Source organism: Mustela putorius, unplaced genomic scaffold (genome assembly GCF_011764305.1).
Source record: "Mustela putorius furo isolate JIRA1106 unplaced genomic scaffold, ASM1176430v1.1 tig00000785_pilon_pilon_pilon, whole genome shotgun sequence".
Lineage (NCBI taxonomy): Eukaryota > Metazoa > Chordata > Mammalia > Carnivora > Mustelidae > Mustela > Mustela putorius.
The window spans coordinates 7,705,684-7,722,743 of record NW_025421480.1 but is presented as its reverse complement, the minus strand read 5'-3'; the positions used below and the strand labels follow the sequence as shown (position 1 = coordinate 7,722,743).

General features: G+C 37.6%; 1 protein-coding gene across 1 annotated transcript in view; it reads right to left on the bottom strand.

Moving 5' to 3' along the window:
- The window catches only part of CATSPERE (catsper channel auxiliary subunit epsilon), a 141,249-nt gene that overhangs the window by 48,379 nt on the left and 75,810 nt on the right, over window positions 1-17,060 (bottom strand). Inside the window, exons 9-10 of the mRNA XM_045084664.1 lie at window positions 14,258-14,750; window positions 5,915-6,389 (exon numbers count right to left, since the gene is read on the bottom strand). Coding sequence (XP_044940599.1) covers window positions 5,915-6,389; window positions 14,258-14,750 — 968 coding nt within the window. The remainder of the gene's footprint in view (window positions 1-5,914; window positions 6,390-14,257; window positions 14,751-17,060) is intronic.

The following is a 17,060-nucleotide window of genomic DNA, read 5'->3' as shown; positions in this document are numbered from 1 at the left end:
ACTTTCCCTAATTTAAAACAACAACAACAACACTTTAAAGGGACTGGCTAGAGGGAGCAAGGTCAACTCATAGAGTGAGAAGCACAGAGTGTACTGTGCTTATGCAACTTACATTTGAAATTTGAACACACAAGTGGCATTTTCACAAATTACTATAAATTACATTCTAGTAAAACTCCTTAATCAGCAATGTCAATTGTTTTCAGGATCAGAATACTTTAAAAAGACATCGCTGTCCATATACACGCTCTTATAACCTTAAGCTCTCATGTAGTGATAATGTCGTCAGCAGGAATTCAATGATACGATAAATGCTGGTGAAATTGTCACATTGATCGGTAAGGTGAATGTGCAGCTCGGAATATTTTTCAGAGTGTTTTAGTATAATTGCAAGGGGGAGATGCCCTTACGGCTGAAGCCCCACACTGGGGGCATGGAGTGCCAGTGCTGACATGTGGCTAAGTTGGCAAACTCTGCGGCTGTGCGCAGGTGAGCTGCGGCGCCGAGGTCCTTTGAGCCTTTGGACCTTTGGACCACGGTCCAAAGGACCGTGGTGACAAGCTACTTTTCCTCATATAACTTACTTTATAAATTTAGCTTTGTTTTGTTTTGCTTTTGGCAATAACTCCTTCCAGGCTTACCCAATTCTTGGCCTGCTGTGCCTTATGTGTTGTGTTTCTAGAAACTTCACCAGGTAGAAGAAGAGAAAAATGCAGGCGGATGACAAAATCCACCGGGATGTTGAGTGAGGAAAGTAGGTGCAGGATACAAACACCCTGTGATGACACACAAAATGTGTAGCCTCACAAAGCAAAAAATATATACTGCTCTTGGATTTTAGATAATGTCCAGGTCATGTGGTGATGTGCAGCGAGCCTTGCTTGTTGCCACTTTTGGGCTCACATACTACGTAGTCCGACACCACAAATTTCAGTTCCACAAACTTGGCATGTTCTCTCCTGCCTCGGGGTCTTTGCTACTTCACCCCCCATCCTGACGTTGATCTAGTATTTCTAGTATGTAGCCTCTTCCTGTTCCTAGTTCTTAAAGGTGTTTTCTTTACTCAGCCTTTCCTAATCTCATAAATCTGGATTAGACGTCCCTCCTCTGTGCTTTCCAGCACTCTCTCTCCTTTCTTTCATGCTGCTCACTAAAACGTTATTTTTTTAAATTAATTTATTTATTTTAGAAAGAGAGACAGCACGGAGAGGTGAGGGGCAGAGAGAGAGGGAGACATGCAGATCCCCACTGAGCAGGGAGCCTGATGCAGGACTGCACCCCAGGGCCCTGAGATCAGGACCTCTGTCGAAATCGAGTATTTTGCTTTTGTTTTCTCTTCCTTTGAAAGGACTTGTTTATCAGATCTACTTTCTATTTAATTCCTTAATTTCTGCTTTTGTCATTCTTGATTCTTCACTTGTGCTTTCTTTTTGTAACTTTGGTGTCTGTTGTTTGCTTCTTAGGGTAAATGATTAGTTCATTTATTTTCAGTCTTGTTTCCTAAGCATTTAAAACTACTAATAAACATAAGGTTGGGGCACCTGGGTGGCTCAGTGGGTTAAGCTTCTGCCTTTGGCTCAGGTTATGATCTCAGGGTCCTGGGATCGAGCTCTGTGTCAGACTCTCTGCTCAGCAGGGAGCCTGCTTCTTCCTCTCTCTCTGCCTGCCTCTCTGCCTACTTGTGATCTCTCTCTTTCTCTGTCAAATAAATAAATAAAATCTTTAAAAAAAAAAACAAAAACAAAAAACCCCATAAGGCTATATGTTTTTCTCACTGTGGCTTTAGCTGCATCCACAAACCTTTATATAGTGTTTTTAATCTTGTTTTAAAAATAATTCCTAATTTTCATCTTAACTTCACATTTAATCCAATGTTCACCTAGTAATGTTTTAATAAGCGAGAAACCTGGGTGGCTCACTTGTAAGCATCCGACTCTTGACTTTGGATTGGGTCATGATGTCAGGGTCATGAGATCGAGCCCCATGTCATGTCGGGCTCTGTGCTGCACATTGGAGCCTGCTTAAGATTCTCCCTGTCTCTCTGCCCATCCCCTGTCCCGGGCTTGCTCTCTCCCTTTCTTTATCCAAACAAAACAAAAAACTTCACAGTATGACCTGACAATTTGTACAAGAGTATGGCCAATAAACATAGGAAGAAACTAGATATAACCTCTTATTATGAAATGTGTGATAAAATGAGAATTACCCATTTTTTCTGTACTATGGGTAAATATCAAATATAGTATATGAAAATATACGTTTTCCAATACTTTTGGAGAAATTTAGACTATGACAATTTTTGCTGGAGAACCACTGGAAAGGATTTATTTTTAAAATATTTAAATTACTGATTCATGAATTCTACATCTTGATAATTTATATTAAAGGATACCTGTACAAATGTACAAAAATATACACAGAAGCACATTCTCTGCAGCACTATTCATGATAGCAAAAGAACTGAAGCCTGATAGCTGTCTAAATATCTATTTACACTCCTATTAGTTTAGATGATAGTGTAGAGAAACCACAGAACACAGTGCAGCAGTTAAAAATGGCATCATTTTTATATGTATTAGTCATTTTGAAAATATGGCTTATTATATTTTGAATTTGCTCTTTCAGAAGTCCAGATAAAATACAGCAACATTTTTTTAAGATCTTATTTAAAAAAAAAAAAACTTTATGTATTTATTTGACAGAGAGAGAGAGATCATAAGCAAGCAGAGAGAGGGGAGGAAGCAGGCTCCCCGCTGAGCAGAGAACCCAACGTGGGGCTTGATCCCAGGACCCTGGGATCCTGACCTGAGCTGAAGGCAGAGGCCTAACCAACTGAGTCACCCAGGTGCCCCTTAAGATCTTATTTTTAAGGGATCTCTACACCCAGTGTGGGGCTCGAACTCATGGCCTCGAGATCAAGAGTCCCATGCTCCATCAATTGAGCCAGCCAGGTGCCCTCACGGCAACTTTTAAAGATTTTATTTATTTATTTGACAGATCATAAGTAGGCAGAGAGGCAGGTAGAGAGAGTGGGGGAAGCAGACTTCCCGCTGAGCAGAGAGCCCGATGCGGGGCTCGATCCCAGGACCCTGGGATCATGGCCAGAATCAAAGGCAGAGGTTTTTAACCCACTGAGCCACCCAGGCGCCCCATCTCATGGCAACTTTTTAATAGTGGGTTGTTTGAGAAATGGAAATGTTGCAGGCTGAGGACTTTTTAAATTCATAGTTCATATGCTTATAGACAGTTTAGACTTTTTATTTCAGCATTTCCAAATGGCTCTCATTATAACATTCAACCTTTTAAGTTTCTTCTAAAAGTATCCCCTGTTGATTATTCTAACTTTATCTCCTTATTACTGTGGTCAACGGCCTTTTAATAAAACACAAATATGATTCTGCTTCTCTTTTGCTCAAAACTCTTTAGAACTCCCTATACGGGCCTTAGGAGAAGGTACGATTTCTTCACATGGCTTGTATAAATCTCGGAACCTGAACTTGGATTTCTCCAGCAGAGATTGCTCCTTTTTCTCTCTGGAGAACTCTATGTCAGCACTGAATTGTCTTTCAAGGCCTGAACTGTACCCTGTTGTCTCTGTCTCTGGGCTGTTGGGCACCCTGTCCCCATGTTGTCTTCACTGCCTAACTAACCTCTGCCCACTCAGCAGGCCTCAGCTTAGACGGCACTTCCGCAAGGAAGCCTTCTGTACCCGCCTGTTCCCCAGAATGGGTGAGGTCCTCAATCTGTGTGCCTCTCTAGCTCCTGATATTGGCTGTCATAGCATTAACCATGTTGCTAGGAGTCATGGCTGGAGGGCAGAATGCATGGAAACGGAGCTCTGAGAGACGTCTGGAAACTAGACCCGGACATGCTTCTCCATTTGGGAATCAGGACGATGAGGGATCAAGAAAAAGAGGCTGCAGAGGAGTAGAGAGTGAAGTAGCAGGAGGGGCAAAAAAAAAACGATGCCCCAGAAGTCAGGTGAAAAAATGTGTTTCCAGAATCAGGCCCTGCTAGGGGAGCCTGGGTGGCTCAGTCGGTTATGTGTCTGCCTTCGGCCATGATCCCAGTGTCCTGGGATCAAGTCCCAGGTTGGGCTCTCTGCTCAGTGGAGAACCTGTTTCTCCCTCTTTCTCTGCCTGCTGCTCCTCCAGCTTGTGCTCTCTCCATCTCTGTCAAATAAATAAAGACTTTGGGGGAAAAAAAAAAAAGAATCATGCCGTGCTGACAACGCCGGCTCATGGAGGATGGCTGAAAACCGGCCATTGGGTTAGCAAAGGGGAGGTTGTTAAGAACCTTGACAAGAGCACTCCCATGGAGTATTTGATTCGTGTGGCTTCACGAGAAAGGGAGGAAAGACGAAGAAGTGAAACTAGGCAATATTTTAAAGAGTTTTGTTGTAAAGGGGAACATAAAAATCAACTGTTTGGGAGTTGCTGGGTGATAGGCATCAAGAAAGACATTACAAAGGGCGCCAGGGGCTCAGCTGGATGCGTGTCTGACTCTTGATTTCAGCTCAGGTCATGACCCCAGGGTTGTGGGACTGAGCCCCGAGTTGGGCTGTGGGCTCAGTGTGGAGTCGGCTTGTCCCTCTCCCTCTCTTCCTCCCCCTGTTCATGCTCTCTTTCTAATTAATAATAAAAAAGATTTTTTTTTTTTTTAAAGAAAGACATTACAATTTACAGCAACATTTCCTTTAAATTCCATGGTTAGGTTTATCTCCTTTTTTTTTTTAATTTTACAAACGATGTCTTTAATTTTTTTTTTTTTAATTTTCAGCATAATAGTATTCCTTGTTTTTGCACCACACCCAGTGCTCCATGCAATCCGTGCCCTCCTTAATACCCACCACCTGGTACCCCCAACCTCCCCCCACCCCGGACTCTTCAAACCCCTCAGATTGTTTTTTAGAGACCATAGGCTCTCATGGTTCACCTCCTAACCAGACTTCTTGAGGATGGAACTTCCTATTTCTTTGCATTGCCTATAATGTTTAGTATACTATCTTGGGAACAGTAAGATTCAGAATTACTACTTTTAGCTGAAGGTTTATAATGTGTCCGGTTTTATTCTAAGCATTTTACAAGCCCTTATCCAATCAACACAGCCACCCTACATTCCAGATTAGGAAATGAGACTTGCAAACGTTCAATGACTTGCCCATGGAGGCGAATATGGGTCCATTCAACTCTACAACACCTACTATAGGTTGAATTGTGTCCCCTCATGAAAGATGTTGACACTCTAATTCCCAGTACTACTTCAGAATGTGACCTCATTTGAATAGGATCATTACAGAGGTGATTAGTTAAGATGAGGCCCCACCGGAGTAGGGTGGGCCCTGTGTCCTTGCAACAAGATGGCACGTGAGGACACAGGGAGAAAGCTATGTCGTGATGAAGGCAGAGGTTGGACTGAGGTCGCTGCAAGCCTGGGAATGGCAAGGTTTGCCAGCAAGCCACCAGAGGTTAGGAAGAAGCAATAGACGAGCCTCCCTTCAGGCTTCAGAGGGAATGTGGCATTGCTCACACTTTGAATGGGGACGTTTAGTCTCCAAAGCTGAGACAATAAATTTCTGTTGTTGGAAGCTACCCAGTTGTGGTAGCCCTAGGGAACCCTAGACAGCACCGTATCACATCTTCCAATGAAAATGCCTGTGTGGGCTGCTTGGTTCGTATCTGCTGAATGATCAAAACGGATCTATGGGAAAGACCCAAACTTGAGTTTGCCATTTCTCCATGTGAGATCATAGTTAACCTCGGTAGAACTTCGGATATCCATTTTTAGGTGGTAAAAGTACACCTTTACCTACCAAAAGCATCGTATACGAGTGCATTTGTGATTGATACACCTTCATGAGGAAGAGGTCTACCATGAAATCTAGAATAATTTTTGCAGAATGAGAATGCCTCACCTATGAAAATATCATGAATAATGCTGTTATGTGCTAATCTGGACAGATTTCCAAATTCTGTAGGTGTTTGTAAAACTCCAGTCTCTGTGAAATTGTGATAAAAATAGTAGATCCTATATTTGTCCCAGAGTACTAAACCTGGCAGTGCTGTGAATATAAAATGCGGAGTTAAAAAGCTGTTAATAGGGACATCTAACGCAAAGTTTTGGTTCACACAGTCTTCTGTATCTTCGTTGTATATTACCAAGTAAATCATTTTGTTGACCGTACAGGTAGTGCAGTAACTTAAAAATAAGGCAAGTTCCAAAGGGTGTCCTGTATATTCGACATTGTGTATAGTTAGTGTAGCAGCTGATGGTATATTTAGAAAATTTTTCAGTTTTTCAGTAGTCATTATTTTGACAAATTTAAGAAAATCATATCCAAGATAAACTTCATTTTTTGTCCAGGTTGCCACTTTACTTCTTGTTTTACCCTATAAAAAATTGAAAATGTTAGAAGATTTATGGTTTTAGTGATAGTCCTAACAAGTCTGGTCTTCTAATTTGCTATATTTAAGACGTGTGTAAACCTGATGATTCACAGACCTGTACCCCTGGGGATAAAAATATATGTTTATAAAATGTAGTGTCTATTAATGTTTAGCATTTAGGGTATTTCTGAATACTACTCTAGGCATTGAAATATATTACATAGAAATATATCATATGTATTCATAAAAATAAATTATTTCAGTAATTTTGTTCTTTGGTATATTGTTTCTATCTGAAGAAATAATTCATCTGAATTCACTTTTAAATTGACCCTCAGAGAATATCAGCTTTCTCTTTTCTTATGTGTTTATCTACTCTGGCCATGAGTGTCCCTTCCATGTTCATTACTGTCAAGATATAAAGACACTTCAAACATTAAGTTGTTTTTGGAATTACAGTTTCCTTGGATATGGGATAAAGAGAAGACAGAACTAAAAACCTTAGACAAACCAATACCACCTTTTCATGAACACAGGCTGTTAGAGAGGAAGGCCTCTGAGAGGCTGCTACGTCTGAAATTCAGTGGGCCTAATTTCATTTAGAGAGCTGAGAACCCTTCTTCCCTGTCTCTCCTTCCCAACTGTTTCTAATTCTTAGAGATTTTTACTTAACATGTAACCTCTACATTCATGATGACCAAAAGGAGTCTCTTGGACACATCTTGTCTCCTTAAGATTATGTAATACCCAAATATTTAGTATTAAATATGCTCAGACAGGATGTAGACAGATATCAAACTGGTAACCAAAGAAACCAACCATTTGGTGAAGAGTCATTTCAGGAAAAAACCATTTTATCAAATGAAGATTCAATTAAAGTTTAGACCTAGTTGCTTTAAATGAGTGGAAGACAATCCTTGAAGAGGAAAAATATTAGAAACCAAATGAGCCCTTCATAGAAAAGACCCATAGTTAGTCTTCTTCGCAGAGGGATGGGAGTCCGTCATAAATATGACAGATGGGAATTCCAAGGAATGAGTTTTTACCCACCCACAAACTTTCCCATAGATCTTCACTTAGTGCTTGTGTGAAGTAAGCCAAATGTTTTGGGACAAGGTAGGGGAGCTGATAGATCCCTCTCAGGCATTCAGCCCTCTCCCAAATAGAAAGCAGTAATTCTCTGAAGATAGGGAGGGGGCTGGCAGCAAAGCAGCCAAGTTGGGAGAAATCCATCTGCATTCTGGATTCTCAGCTACCATAGGCTGGGAGTAGGTCAGGGAGCTGGGGGAAACTCTCCCTCTGACCCACGGTCGGCCTTTTCCCGGTGTAAAGCAGTCTCCCAGCTATGACTTGGGACAGGGAAGCAACAGAGAGAGAGATACATGTCCCAAAGCATGAAAATCTGGAACAAGATGAGGGAGGGAAGAATCCCTTGGTGATCAAAGCGCTGGCAGCTAGGCTATAGAGACAAGACAGTGCTCCCTAGGTTTGGAAAGGTGGTGGCCAGTTGTAAAGTAGGAAGAGATCTCTGGAATCTTGTCAGTGCTAAGAGCCCAAGCATGGCTAAAGACAAAACAACTCATAAAAATGCTGAAGGACCTAGTGGAAAAGATGGGCAACATGAGGGCAGAGATGGGGAATTTCAGCTGAGATATGTTAATGATAAAAAAGAAGTGAAAATGCTAGATATAAAAAATTTTTTTAAATTACATATAAAATTATATTAAAACATTATTCAATGGATTCAAGAGTAAGTGGGAAAAGCCAAGTAGATAACCTGAAGACAGTTTAATATACAAACTGAAATACAAAGAAAGAAGTAGGGCAAAAAAAAATGAATAGATTGTCTGAGATCTGTGGGACAATATTAAACAGTATCATATAAGTGTTTTTAAACTTCTAGAAGTAAAGGAAAAACAGAATTGTGCAGAAGAAATATTTGAAGAGATACTATCCAAAAATACCACTAAAGTAATGAATGACATTACCCCAGAAATCCAAGAAGTTCCCTTGAACCACAAACAGGATACATACAAAGGAAATCATATCTAATCAATAATAAAAGTGCTAAAAACCAAAGATAAGGAGCAAATTCTGAAAGCAGCTACAGATAGAAAGACACATGGTATATATGAGAACAGCGGCATGAATAATGGCTCACTTCTTACCCCAAATGGTTAGAGGCCATAAGATAACAGAATGATGTTTTTATATATTACTCTATAAGCAGCAAAACCCAGCCGTCATCCTATAGTTCTGTATGTCCTTCAAAAATGAAGGGAAAAAATAAAGACACTTTTACACAGACAAATGCTGACAGAACTTGTTATACAAGAAAATTCAAAGACATTCTTCAGGCTGAATGGCAATGAGTTCAAGAAGAACTCTGGGTATGCCAACAGAAACAAAGCATACCCAGGAGAATATAGATGTAAAAGACTTATTTTGTTATCAGTCGATATTCATATACCTATATATCTTTAAGACATTTGGCATTTTTAAAAAGATTTATTTATTTATTTGAGAAAGGGAGAGCATGAACAGGAAGGGTAGGGGCAAAGGGAGAGAGAATCTCAAGCAGACTCCATGTTGAGTGGGGAACCTGACTCGGGGCTTGATCTCATTAACCTGAGATTATGAGCCCAAAACCAGAGTCTCAAATTTAACTGACTGTATCACATAGGTGCCCCATATGACAAAAGCAAAGCTTTTAACTTTTTAAAGCAAAATTATTAACAATGTAGTTTGATAATGAATCTTGGAACACTGAAAAAATAAAATAAAGTTTAAAAATAAAAAATAAAACAAAAAATTGCATTTTGAGATTTATAGCATATTTAGAAGTAAAATGTGAGAGTATAAAGGGAAAAAATGGGCATAAATGGAATCATACAGTTATTAGTTTCTTAACACTATTGTGAAGTATATATTTGAAATTAGGCTCTGATTAAAAATTATTGGATAGCCAAGTGTAACCACTAACAAATAGTTCTGAATGAAAAAGAATCAATACAGTAGAAGACACAGAGATACTGGAAAATACAGGATTCATTCAGAAGACAAGACAAGAGAAGCAAAAGAACAAGTTTGATAGAAAACAAATGCCAAAATGTAGACCTAACTCCAACCATAGCAATAGTTATGTTAAATCTTAGTGGACTGAAGACTGTAATTTTAGGGCACAAGTTGTCACACTGGAGAAGAAGCAAGGCTCTGCAGTTTTTAAGAAATAGAAAACCACAGCATGAATGATAGTAAAAGGATCAAAAACAATGATACACTCTACAAGCATGAAACATAAGAGAGCTAGTGTCTACCCTCTGAAAGAGATCAGACAGTAGAAGACTGAATACATCAAAAGCTGGTGAGATATGGAACTAAATGAAAAAAGCTGCTTCCAATATTTTAAGTCTTAATTACTATAGCCTTATAATAAAGTTTGATATGTGAAAGAAGAAACACTAGGTTATTCCATCCCCTTCTAACCCTCAGCTCTTTACTCTCTCATATATATATTTTAGAATCAGTGTGTTGAGTGCCACAAAGTAACATTGCAATTTTAATTCGATTGGCATCAAATCTATAGATAAATATGGGAAGAACTGAAACACTCTTAAAATTCTGTATTCTAATCCATGAACATGATAGAGCTAGCTACTTATTCAGATCTTCATTAATATTTTTGATATTTTATTTTGATCTCAAACAAGATCTTATACACTTTTAGTGGCATTTATTTTTAGATATCTGTAATTTTTCTTTCTACCTTGAATTTCCATATGACTTTTAGAATCAGCTTCTCAATTTCTACTGCATATGAGAGAACGACGAATAACAGCTGCCCGCTGGGTTTGTTACAGTGTGTGCTGAATTTCTCAAGCATAGACATCCTAATGGTATAGAGTCTTTTCACCAATGAAGAAGGCTCCACAACACCACTGGGTCTGGAACTCAGGACCCTGAGATCAAGCCAAGATCAAGAATTGGATGTCCAACTGACTGAGCTATCCAGGAGCCTGCAACTAACTGGAACATCAAATCTTAAAAGAAAAAAAAAAATCCAATTTGGCAACTGATGTTTTTTAATTAGTGCTCTGGCTATTTAAATTTAATGAAATTATTGATATGTTTCTATATAGCTTTACCATTTTTTTTTTTACTTTGTATCCTCTGTTTTTATCCTAGTGTGGTTTTTTTTTTTTTTTTTTTTTTTTGCCTTCTGCTTTTTTTTTTTTTTTTCATTTTCTGCTTTCTTTTGGATTATTTGAAAAATATATTTTTAGGGGGTGTGTGGGTGGCTCAGTCAGTTAAGCATCTGCCTTTGGCTTGCATCATGATTTCAGGGTCTTGGGATCGAGGCCCACAAAGTGGTCCCTACTCAGTGGGGAGCCTGCTTCTCCCTCTACCTCTGTCTGCTGTTCCCCCTGTTCATGCCCTCTCTCTTTCTCAAATAAATAAATAAAATCTTTAAAATATATATATTTTAGTATTCCAGTATTTCATTTTATTATTATTATTTTTAAATATTTTATTTATTTATTTGACAGACATAAATCACAAGTAGGCAGAGGCAGGCAGAGAGAGAGGGGGAAGCAGGCTCCCTGGTGAGCAGAGAGCTCGATGCGGGGCTTGATCCCAGGACCCTGGGATCATGACCTGAGCCGAAGGCAGAGGCTTAACCCACTGAGCCACCCAGGAGCCCCAGTATTCCATTTTAATTTATATATTCATCATTTACTTTTTTAGTGGCTGCCCTAGGGCTTATAATTTATGTCCTTACTTTTCACAACCTACTTAGAATTAATACTTTAATATTCCAAGTGGAATAAAAAAACCCTCACTACTCCATAGGGTCCCTTTTCCTTCCTCATTTATGTTGTAATTGTATCTATATCGAGATACATTAAAAGCCCCACCAGAAAACATGTTTTAAGTTTTGCTTTTATAGATATTTGCTGTCATACCTATCTTAAGGAAATAAGACAGGATAAGGAACTTATATATTACCCATACAAGTACCATTTCTTTATTGTTCTTTATTAATTCCTGACTTGAAAAATTTTCCATTTCCTTTCCAATTGATAAGTTTCTTAGGCATTTATTAGAAGAGGTCTCCAGGTAGCAAAGTCTCTTAAGTTTTCTTTCATCTAAAAATGTCTTTATTTTTCTCCTTAATTCCTGAAAGACATTTTTGTTTAGATATAGAACTCTGGATTAATATTTCTTCTCTTTCAGCATTTAATATTACTTCATCACCTTCTGTCATTTATGGCTCCTGAGGAGAAATGTGCCATCACTTGAATCATTATTCTCCTTGTACAGGCTACGTCATTTTCCTCTGGGTGCTTTCTATTCTTCCTCCTCTGGTTTTCAGTAGATTATGAATTTCTTTGCAATTATCTTGTTTGGAGTTTGCTGAGTTTCATGACCCTATAAGTTTATATATCTTTTGCCAAATATGGAGTGTTTCTAACCATTAAATCATTCTATTATTTTTTTCTACATGATACTCTTTCTCCTCTCCTTCTTGAAACTTCAATGACATGAATGCTAGACATTTTGGTATCATCCCACAGGTCTCTAAAACTTGGTTTTATTTATTTATTTATTTTGAGATTTATTTATTTCTTTTAGAAAGTGAGAGAGCAGGAGAGGGAGAGAGAGTCTCAAGCAGATGCCATGCTGAGCACAGAGCCTGACATGGGGCCCGATCTCATGACCCTGAGATCAGAGCTGAACTGAAACCAAGAGCTGGACGCTTGACCAATTGCACCCACCAGGTGCCCCAGACTTGGTTCAGTTTTGACAGTTTTTTCTATTGTTTAGATTGGAAAATTTCCAATTGAAATTTTAACACTTCAGTTTTATTGACTATTTCCTATGTCATGTCATCTCCATTTTGCTATTGATGATATCTAATAAGTTTTCAACGCAGGTAATTCTATTTATACTCTAAAATATCTGGTTTTGGTTCTTTAAAATAGTTTCATTCTTGTTCTTCACGCTTGTTTCATCGAATGTGTATAATTTTAGGTTGACAATAATTTGATTTCAGTTGAGTATTTTGCTATCTTCTGGCTTCCACTGGTCCTAATTACTTTATTGCCTTGCTTGTAATTTGTCGTTCTTATCTAGATACTTTTAATATCTTGCTAGTCTTTGACTGCCATGCAACTTGTGACCGTGCAATTTGATTATTTTGTGTTAAGGGGTTTTTATTTCTTAACATATCAATTGGAATTTATTAATATTTTTGGACTGAGGATTGATCTCTTTCTTGAAGTCTGAAAAAGTCTCAGTTCTTTCCCATCTCTCCAGTCTTTCATTTTGGAATGCTGATTAGATGTATATTGGATCTTTTCTTTTCCATTCTCTTTTCTCTCGTTCTTTTTTTCTTGTTTTCTATTTCTTTTTCTCTCAGTATTTTGTTTTGTTTAATTTCTTCTCATCTAATTTTCAATTTAAGTTGTCCATTGAATTTTAATTTCAATTTCATTATTTTACCTAAGCTTATTACATAAAATGTAATATTTTAACATATTAAAACTTTTGAAATATAATCCACATACCGAAAATGGACTGAATAGAAAAATACATTGCTGGAAGATTTGTGCAAAGCAAGAGTCTGTGTAATGACCATGGAGATTTAGAAATGGAATATTATCAGAATTCCCAAATGTCACCCATGCTCTCTCCTAGTCACTACATTTTTCCTTTCCAGGATAACCACTACCCTAAAGCCATAGTAATGGCTTTCTTGCTTTTGGTTTTACTAACTGCCTGGCCATTTGGTAGATTCCTTTTTCCCTATGTTTTCCATTTATTTAAGTCTATTAAAGATATTTTGTATTTTGCCAACTCCAATACCTGATGGCTTTGTAGGAATGATTCTTCTCTTTATTGTTTCTGCTGGCTCTCACAGCATCTAATGTTTCATTGTGTGTTTTGTCGTTTTTTACTGTGAGCTCAATTTTGTCAGAAGGTTATCTGTGGGAAATTTCCAAAGCCTGACTTGAGGGTTTATTTCTCCAGAAATTATGATGTTCAATTCTGCTTGGTGATAGCCTTAATGTTTTTTAAACTACACAGGTCCTGGGAATCTGGGCCCCAGAGTCCATGTGGGTTGATTTCTCATCACAAATTCTAAAGACAGACTTTTCTCTCTTTCTAAGAGTTAACGCTGGGATAGATTTAATTATGTTGGGAAAGTTTTTGAAGGTTCTTGTTTTATGAAAAAATGATTGTCAGATGCCCTACCTTGCTCAGGCCCAAGGCCTTGAGTCTAGGTAACAGAGGTCTAAATATTTAAGATCAGCACATGAGCTTACAGCAGCTGAGATTGGGAATTGGCTTATGCCTCTCCATTAGTGATCTTGGACTACCCCATTCCTCTCAGGATTTCTCCTATTTCCATACAGGTATAGCTATTTGCATTTAAAAACGTTTAAAAATTTTACACAACATTTTAAGTGTTTTGTAGTGGAATAAACTTTAGGATATCTTATTTCCTATATTGCCAAAAAGAGGAGTTAATTCATTTTTTGAGAATACATAGACTTTTTGGGGAAAATAATTTTTTGGATCTTTTGCCCACGTCAAGGTTAAACAAAACTCTCATAATATGGCTAAATGACTGCATAATAATAATAATAAATAAGATTTATTTTATTTCTTTTGTTGGAAGTGTATCTCTATAAAGAGGCCTCTAAAAAGTTAGGTTAGGAAGATGGACTTATTTTCAACCATAAATAAAATAACTCTGCAAGAAAGCTGTACAGTGTAGTCTCATATTTCACTGAATTAAATAATATAGTAAATAAATCTAAATGTGTAAGTGTAATACACATATAGATATATAATCTTTTACTAACCTTTAATAAATAGTTGATCCAACACCATCTTCTTGTTGTAATACCAATAATTCCACTATTGGGAAGATTTTCACTTACTCCCAGCCTTTTGAACTCAGTAAAACTTCTTACGTAAAGAACGCCATTTATTAGAAAAAATATTCCATTCTGTGATAGGCTCACATCAGATACATTGTGCCTTTCATCATCTGTCAAAATGTTTGGAGGCACTCTGACTCTGGTCCAGCTGTGGAATGAGTCATTTGTTTGAAAGGTCTCCATATCAGCAACCACAACAACAGATGAAGGAACACAAGCAGTCCAGGCTGCCATTAACTGACTACCACGTGGTGAAGAGATTGGTAAAAATCCAGGAATCTCAAATACTGTCATCAAAGGAAAGGCCAGCACAAAAAGAAAATCTGCAGTAAAGCAATCTTGAAAAGCCACTTGATTTCCTTTAATCTCCTTTAGCATATCATCAAATGTCATTGGTACCACAATACGCCAGGTCCTAAGAAGAAAAAAATAGGAAATAGAAAAATAAAATGACCTCTCTCTCTTCTCTCATCCAACTTGTACATTGTTTCCATTTATCATTTAAAAAAATTTTTTTTACTTTTATAAACATATATCTGGGTTAAACAAATCAAATAGCACTAAAATGCTATCTTTGCCCCATTTCTCCTCATTTATCACTCTTGTTCCCAAAGGAAAACAGTCTTGACTCTTACAGCTCTTTCATCTGCAATGTGTCTTCAAATTCTCAAATATTCTTATGCTTCTCTCAGTATATGATTTTACACATTATAGATTGGCTTCTTACATGCCAGATGAAGATATATTTCTCATAAAACGTAAGTATTTATATGACTTCTCCCAGTATCACAGTGTTTAGATTAATCTGTAGTACATTACATTGTTTTACTATGTAAATATTGTTTACTACTATGTCAGTTATTTTACTATAATTACATTTCATTTATACATATATATTCATGAGGTAATAATTCTCCCAGAGGTAGTAATTATTTCCTTTTGAAAATTTATTGTTTCCTAAGTGTTCCAATAGGTAATGTGGAGTTCCACAATATTTTCCATGTGGTAAATGTGGAGATAATCTAGCACTTGCTTCATTTCATTACTCTTTGGGCTGAAGCCAACATTTACTGGATCTTGCGCTTTGTTCTTTGTTTTTGTTAAAGCATATTCTTCAGTACCTCTCTGTGAAAGTATATATGAACATAAAATTTTGGGACTCTGAATATCTGAAAATATTTTATACACCTGCTGGATAAATTGGCTAGGCAGAGACTTCAAAAATCTGAGGGCATTTTCTCCAGTCTTTTTGTATTAAAGTTTCCTAATGAAAAGTCAGATGATACATTGATTCTTGTTATTATTTAATGGGTTGCCTTTCTATAAGTTTTTAGGATCTTCCTTTTTTCTCTTGGTATTCTAAAATTTGACAGAGCTGGGTCTATCTATTGAGTGGATATACAGAGGAATTTGTGAAAATAAGAATTCTCCTATGTATCTCAGAAGTTACGAAAAATTCCAAGGAGAGTTTCTTATCAGGGCCATCCAGGGGACATGAGGCTATAGATGTTCAGTAAATGTCTTGAATTTCCTCTTTGCTCACTGTGTACATACTTGGGTGATGGCATTCTGCCCACTCAGGATGTGGTCCTGGCAGGTTGAGGGACCCGTGTTAGGCAGCTGTAGGGTTATTACCAAACCTCTGTGCCCTAAACCATGCCACCATGAAATGCGATGCAATTACTGCTTTTTGCAAGCCACACTATTGACTCTAAAACATCGGTTTCAAGTGCAGTCTGCGATCATCAGTACCATCTTTTACATTGTCCATATGTGTAGTCACATTATAATGAGGTATTGGTAACTCTTCTGTTTGGATGGAACTGTTTATCTACAAGGCCTAGAGAGAAGCCAACACTCAAGGCCTGGTCAGAACATACTGAGCATTTCAATTTTCCATGTCTATCATTTTTATTTCGAGTGTTTGATTTTTTCATTGTGATTATACACTTTTCAAAATCTTTTCTTAATTCTTTCCCATTTTATAACATGTTCGTTTTCTTTAATGTATACAATATCTTCTCCTATTTCTATGAAGATGTTATTTATGCTTTTTTGGATCATTTCTTTTGCTTCCTGCTATCTTTTGTTTCCTCTGAGTTCCATTGTTCTCTTTATTGATTTAGGTGTCCCATGTTCATGTTAGAAGCTTTCTGCAATTCTCTCGTAGTCTTTGGTTCTCCTTTAAAATATAGGAAGTTGTAACAAGTTCTGGGTCAGTTCTTAGGAATACTTCTCACTCCTCTAGTGCTCCATTGTGCTTCTCCCCTTCTGACTCCAAATTTAAGTTATTTTAAGTAGGACTGATCATGTTAATTCAAAGAAGAATCCTCTTCTATCTTGCTAGGAGGATATATGCTAGGTTTCCATATTCAGGGAGCAGAGCTGGAGGAAAGGACTGAAGGCACACTGGAGGGTTCCCATCCCTTTAGAATTCCCTCTGCAAGCTCTTAATTAACACAATTTCATGCTCTGCTATGTCAGACACCACTTCTCTCTCTGCTTTCTACTTTCTGTTCTTGCTTCCCTTCCCGTCGTTTCTCCTTGTAGGATTGCAACTATCTTAGTGAGATAAAGGGAGAGAATAGAAATTAAATAATGCATTTAATCTGTCATGTTTTAATTTATCTCCTTTAAACTGCATTTCATTTAGTCATGTTCTTCTTAGAACCATGGCCCTTTAATTATATCCAGGAAAAAAAATTCAAGCTATTCCAAATGATTT